The 6,843-nt window shown below is 41.2% G+C and overlaps 2 protein-coding genes across 2 annotated transcripts; one reads left to right on the top strand and one right to left on the bottom strand.

Moving 5' to 3' along the window:
* Nucleotides 1-251: 251 nt before the first annotated feature.
* Nucleotides 252-797, bottom strand: LOC115756313 (the record flags this gene model as incomplete). Its single annotated transcript, XM_048280015.1, has 2 exons — nucleotides 252-632; nucleotides 738-797. Coding segments are annotated over 2 exons (378 nt in total), but the record flags the coding sequence as incomplete, so codon positions are not given.
* A 2,298-nt stretch (nucleotides 798-3,095) lies between these two features.
* LOC115726970 (serine/threonine-protein phosphatase PP2A-2 catalytic subunit) lies at nucleotides 3,096-6,796 on the top strand. The gene is made up of 6 exons (XM_030657073.2): nucleotides 3,096-3,560; nucleotides 4,666-4,780; nucleotides 5,356-5,464; nucleotides 5,572-5,649; nucleotides 6,047-6,238; nucleotides 6,331-6,796. The coding sequence occupies exons 1-6, from the start codon at nucleotides 3,308-3,310 to the stop codon at nucleotides 6,502-6,504; spliced, it is 921 nt and encodes a 306-aa protein (XP_030512933.1). The 5' UTR covers nucleotides 3,096-3,307; the 3' UTR covers nucleotides 6,505-6,796.
* Nucleotides 6,797-6,843: the final 47 nt, after the last annotated feature.

Below are 6,843 nucleotides of genomic sequence, written 5' to 3'. Positions count from 1 at the left end.
TGAACCCTGGACCAAATATTGCCGAAGGAGGCATGTTATGAAGAGGTGGTGGGACAAAAGAACTTCTAAAGTAGAAGTTTAGATTAGCTTTTTGTCACTTCGTTGTGAGGATAAAGGAAAAAGAAGATCGCACAAGGAGCTGATGGACTTGGCCAGTTTCTGAGACACCGACTGCTGGGATTCGTCCTACCATTCTTCATTAACATCATAATCATCGTCATTCTCAAAAATCAGATATATCCCGGGCTTTCTCAGAGAGAGCCCAGGAAAGCGTGCCAGGTCTCGCAGGACTATATCTATCCTGTCTCCTTTCTTTAACACCCGAACCATTGGCTTGAATTCTGGAAATCTATCGAGTAAAGCTGGTCTTCCCTTGTGTCGGGGACCCCCATCAGGTTTAATGTCATGGAATTTATTGAATCTTCAAGCTCGATAAGCCTTCTGTTGATGTATCCCATTGCCGGCAGTGGAATGTTTCCCCAGTTTACACTTTCTAGAGAGACAACAACAGCAAAAATTACTCCTATAATCTCGCGGTTCTTCAGAGCAGCAAAATGAGGAACTTCCTGAAAAAACCATTGCCGAATCTCACTCCCAGGGACACTCAAGTTATACAAATGCTTTAGAGCAACCTGCATTATCCATGAAAAACACATTTGAGGTCGAATGCATTCATGATTGAAGATAGTAAACAGAGGGGCGAAAACCTGAAAACTGATGTTCATCCTTCCTTTTACCTTTTCAATTCTTCTCCACTGCTGGGAAGCATGCCTTGCGACCAACCAAGAATAGACGTCTTACAGACTTCAATACCTGGAGACCAGCGATGTCAACTAAATTGCTGCAATTAGTAAAATTTAACTCCCTTAAACCCTTCGCATTTGTCAAGTCAATTCATGCTCCAATGCAGTACAGTTCGCCATATTCAACTCAAGCAAGCTCGAGGGAAGTGGAGGCAGATATGTGAACTTGTTACAATGAGACAAGTTGAGTTTTTTGAGAAGCACAAGGCCCCCCCGACTGGATGGCAAAGCTAGAAGAATCGTTACTATCCAAATTCAAATCATCCAAGGACGACAACCTTCCAAAATTATTGGAGATGCTTCCTGAAAATCCCCAAGCATGAGCATCCATCTCCTTCGGTGAAAAGATATTTGTAAAGGACTGTGGAAGAACGATATGATTTAGGGCATTGGACTGATTGGGTTTTTAGCTAGTTCTGGATGAAAAATTGACTGTGGAAGTTGTGCCAAGCATGACATCCATTCCGCTCATAAAACTTATCGAAAGTGTAATTAAATTTTAAAGCTTTCAAAAAATACAATTTAGTCCTAAAACTTAATAACATTTTTCTATCGGTCCAGATAAAAAAAATGTTAAATGGTGTGCGATTCTGTTGATAAAAAGATTGGGGATGAGGAACTTCTAATCTAGAGACATGGCAGCAAGTCTGGCGACGCCGGCTCGTCCATGGCTATGAGCCTTGAGGGCAAGGTGAAGATCCCGACGGCCATGGAAGAGCTGTTGCAACGGGCAATAGCTGCGAGCTCAAATAGCAAAAGGCAAAACAGAGGAATAGAGGTCATGCTCAGGAAGACAGAACCGACTATAAAAAACAACGGAGGCGGTGGCTCGGCTAGGCCGGCAACATTAGTGGGCCTAGGCTAGCAGCGGCGACAGACGATGGGAAAGGTGCGGAGGTTTGGCTCGAAGGTGCTGTGGATGGAGAATGAAGAGAGGGAAAAATCAGTTTTTTTTTTAATTGGATGAGGAGTAACATGTCATAACATCATTTTCAATATTACTAAATATGTTTCGTTTTATTCCAACGGAACCCCTACTTTTGTAGTTATAACTCGATTTGAATTGCTTCGAAAAAAAAAAAAAAGAAGAAAACTCGATTGGACTGGGTGTTAGTAAAATATCAGATTCGATCTTGAAAAATGCTGGCAAGATTGAACCCGTCCAAAAAGGGCAGCAGCTCCACCAATTGGACGGGCATCGCTTTCTGCAATGCTTTGGAGTTTTTGACCCGACCCGAGGCAGCCACCGGAGGAAGCCAATTTGAAAAGTCTCCTCTCTTTCGACTTTTGACTCGGGCATACATACGATCGAGACAATTCTCAGGCCACGTCAGCTTTCCATTCCCCCTCTTTTTCTAAACTTCATCTTGCTATTGTCGCGTAATTGTTCGCCGAAAATATTACCGAGTTCCAACCTAACCATACCTCAAAACCCCGTACGTCGCAACGCCAAGAGGGAAAAAAAAAAATTAAACATGGAGAAACTCTTTAGTTTATTTCTACAGGACATCTAACAATTGAATTGAGTAAATTCAGCCAGATTCTTTTGTCTATCTAATCGGTTGGAGTTCGAAGTCACGAAAATCGGAGACATTTCGATATTTCCAATTTGGATAATGATATCGCAAGTCGTGTGTTACTAAATCACGATTACTTAAATCAAGAAAAGTTCCAATTCTATTCTAAAATCCAAAAATTAAATACCGAGAACTAATGTAAACAGGTGTTCGTGCATCGCACGGGCCCCAAAATTAGTACTCAAAAGATACATATTTATTAGTGTCCAGGAAATACCTGTTAGATATAATCCGCTAGAGGAATCGATATACCATATTTAATCCATAACTCGTTAGCATGAATATATTAGATCTTACTAGATATGTTAACGAACTTTATACTTGAGCTTCCTTTTGATGATCCTCGTCTAAGATTTGGATTTTTAATGCATGTCCCAACATGAGGTATCGAAATTAATTATTTGGATAGGCTCGGTCCCAACATAGGTGGAGTGACGTTTGTTGATTATATCAATGACAGAATTTCATAAGTAGACTCCCTACGAGCACGACGTCTCTAGTTTTTCCGATGAAGATATAAGGTTTCTGCTGTGCAACCGAACATGTGTGCTCGGGATTTGATAATTGTAATAAATTTTATTAAAGATAATAAGTTAAATAAAAACGTTAGTCAACAAAAATTTCCTGGAGAAAATAATATGTTCCTATTTCCACTGCAGGTGAAAAGAAAGGACAACCGCAGAGAAATGAGTAAGATAGGGCAATGCTGGAAGCCTTCGGAAAGATCTTTTAAAAATCGCTTCCCACCCCGAACGCCCCCGTTTTGGCCCTTCTCCCTCTTCTCCGTCTTCAAACCCTAGTTCCGAGCCCTCCACGGCGCCTCTGTTCGATTCGGTTGAGCGCGACGACGGGGTGCGAAGCGAGCCCATCCGACCGATCGATCCGCCGTCTCCTGTCCGTACGTCTGTTCACGATCCACGCTGAACGATGCCGTCGCACGCGGATCTGGACCGTCAGATCGAGCAGCTGATGGAGTGCAAGCCGCTCTCGGAGGCGGAGGTGAAGATTCTCTGCGATCAAGCCAGGGCGATCCTGGTCGAGGAGTGGAACGTCCAGCCGGTGAAGTGCCCCGTCACCGTCTGCGGCGACATACACGGCCAGTTCTACGATCTAATCGAGCTGTTCAGGATAGGAGGCAACGCGCCTGACACCAATTATCTCTTCATGGGCGATTATGTAGGTCAGTTTCAGCTTGATCTCTGTATAGTCGACCGGATTTCGCTTTTGTCTATGGGGAACGAATTTGGTAGTTCTTTGCGTCGATGGAGTGGAATCTGCGGCTAGGACTGGCGAAGTTGCTCTGTTGCAATTCGTGTTTTTGGAGCCTTGGCGGTCATGCTAATTTTGTATATTTGGGATTTGTGCGGAGTTATGGAAGCTTTTAGGGTTTTCTCTTCCAATAATAGATTAATGTGCACGGAGCTTATGGTGGTAATTGGAATGAAGCTCTTCGTGTGATGGAAATGGCATGGCTTAGGTTTGCAATAATGAATTTCCACTCGTTCCCTCTCAAGATGTATTTAGAGTACCAATTTGGAGGCATGAATGATTCATTTATTATCTCCATTGAAAGCCCTTAAGTCACGTTGAGAAGAACGGTGTACTTTTTTGGGAAGCTGTTGGCAAGCGGGCGAGATGTATCTCTACCAATCGATGCTTTGATCTACTGCAAGAAGCACTGACGCCATCTCAGTTCAGCGAAACATAGAAAATGATCACTGGAAACCAAGACGGAAGACTAGAGCTTTTCTTTGAGAGTAATATCCGAAGTTTGTTATGTACCAAATGATGTACAATCTAGAATGATACTCCAAACTGTCTTTCTATATTATGAAAGCACATCAAAGTTCCAATTATCTCTCTCCACCTCCCTGTTCACATGTTCTAAACGCCTTCTCTTTCTTCTCTGTATTCTGTCATACCCATGTGTCATAAAAGTTTGCTTTTACCTTGCAAGTTCTGGCTTGAAATTGTCAACTGTTGCATATTTGGGATCGACAAGTCGATAGGGGGAGCTAGTGAACATAGAAACTCTTTAAAACACAGAGAAGATGGTATTATTTTGGGCTTCATGGCATTAAAGTTTTTGTGGGCTGAGTTTTTCTAGAGTATGTTGGTGTTTTTTTTTTTTTTAATGTAATCAGTAGTCTTGAGTGATGCTGATCATGAGTGTTTTCCTCTTAGATTTGTTGGATTATTTTCAAAGGATTCAAATGCATGTTTTATCTCATAAGGATTATTGCTATAAGGTGCATCATCTAATTCTATCGATTACATTACTGCAGATCGAGGGTACTACTCAGTGGAGACTGTCACTCTTTTAGTTGCTCTGAAAGTTCGTTATAGAGATAGAATCACAATCCTTAGAGGAAACCATGAGAGCCGGCAAATAACTCAAGTGTAAGACTATAGTTTTGAGTGCATCTTTTGTATCATGACATTAAGAAGTTAACATTTGTCTCGTAAGAAGCACAGGGCAGTTGATTTGTATGCTAATAACGTGCTTACTGTTCTGCATATGGTGTTTTCTGATGAATATGCGTGCTTATTTTGAGAAAGAAAAATATATTTCTTAAGATAAATTCTAAAGCCATTTCTCCTGGTTGGATGATATTAGTAAGTGGCCCAGTAAATTGTGGGCAACAGTAATATGATTAAGTGTTTGATTTGAACTTGATGCTTAAACTTCGCCTATTAAGACTTGATTCAAAATCGAGAGCACTGGCATATCGGGATTCATATGGTCGATCCCACTTATTGCCTGTCGCATGATTAGGGCTTAAGTAGTTTATGGCTGCGTATTCATTGGCTAAGATAGATGTTACTTTCCTATGATTTGATTGTAGAGGAAGCATACTCCTGTGAAACAATGGCGTTTTTAAAGTTCATGAAAAGTGGAAAAATGTAGAACTTGCTGTAATCAACTCAACCTTTGATTTCTCTTTTAGCTTACGTTCTCTTATTGCCAATTTCAGGTATGGTTTCTACGATGAATGTTTAAGAAAATATGGAAATGCGAATGTGTGGAAGTATTTCACTGATTTATTTGATTATCTTCCCCTCACTGCCCTCATTGAGAGTCAGGTATTGGTACACCTTCAGACTTTGCAACATAATCGATGATGCTCCAAGCGAGAAATATTTATCAATAACGTGGATTCTGAATGATCCTGCTTCTTCTTGTGTTCTAGATCTTTTGTTTGCATGGAGGTCTCTCACCTTCTTTGGATACTTTAGACAACATTCGAGCTTTGGACCGCATACAAGAGGTATGTTTTGGACCACTGTCCTACATCAGTATAAACCTGCAATTCTTCTCTTTTATGCCCATGTTTGAGAGAATAGAGGAAGCTTCTGTTTTGGAATTGTAGTCTAAAAAGGATCCTATGTGCCTGGAGTTCTTTGGAGTTTGTCAGTGCAATTGGCAAGTAACCTTGCTTGTTAACTGGACTGATTTCGAAATACAAGACAGTAATTATTGTTCTGATTGGTGGTTTTGACGGTTGGTAATGTGCACCAGCAGAAACATGTTTTATTTTCGTTAAGTTGCTGTCCTCATCATTAAATCAACATCCAAGGTGTTCTATTTAAATAGTGTGTAGCATTTTAAAAGGCTCTGTCAGATGTGATGAGCCGCCACCTGACTCGGTTGTGCATGGAGTGTAGGTTCCGCATGAAGGTCCAATGTGTGACCTCTTGTGGTCTGATCCAGACGATCGCTGTGGGTGGGGCATATCTCCACGAGGTGCTGGCTATACATTTGGACAGGATATCGCAGCTAATTTCAATCATACTAATGGTCTCACTCTGATTTCAAGAGCCCACCAGCTTGTCATGGAAGGATACAATTGGTGTCAGGTCTGTGAACTGGGGCGCATTCCTTTTGTGTTGAAATCCAGAACAATCCTGGGATGTTATCTTAAGTTTTGGATTTTCCTTTTTCCATCTAGGACAAGAATGTGGTGACTGTATTCAGCGCTCCAAACTACTGTTACCGATGTGGTAATATGGCTGCAATATTGGAGATTGGAGAGAACATGGACCAGAATTTCCTACAGTTTGACCCTGCTCCTCGTCAGATTGAACCTGACACCACACGCAAGACTCCTGATTATTTTTTGTAATTTCAACATATTTGCAGTTTGTAATACCTGTTCGCAGCCATATCAGTGTAGATGTGTCTTAAGAAAGAGGAGTTTGTTATTTAAATTGAGCGTGATTGTCAATTTCATTCTTTCGTTTTGAGTATGCTCTGCTGTCTTGTTGACACTCAGGAAGAACAGAGAGAAGGGACTAATTGCCTTTCTATTTCCTTGTATATTTAGTGAGAGTAGGAAGTAGCAATTACACAATACCTTGTCATGTGTTGGATGATTTGAAGGTAGAAAGCAAAATTTTGAGGTCTTTTGGTTTCCATACATGCTCTTTCCTAATCTCTGGTTTGGGTTTGGGTTCTCCAGATT

This window comes from Rhodamnia argentea, chromosome 6, assembly GCF_020921035.1.
Source record: "Rhodamnia argentea isolate NSW1041297 chromosome 6, ASM2092103v1, whole genome shotgun sequence".
NCBI classification, from domain to species: Eukaryota; Viridiplantae; Streptophyta; class Magnoliopsida; order Myrtales; family Myrtaceae; genus Rhodamnia; species Rhodamnia argentea.
This window is presented reverse-complemented; position numbering and strand designations above follow the sequence as displayed.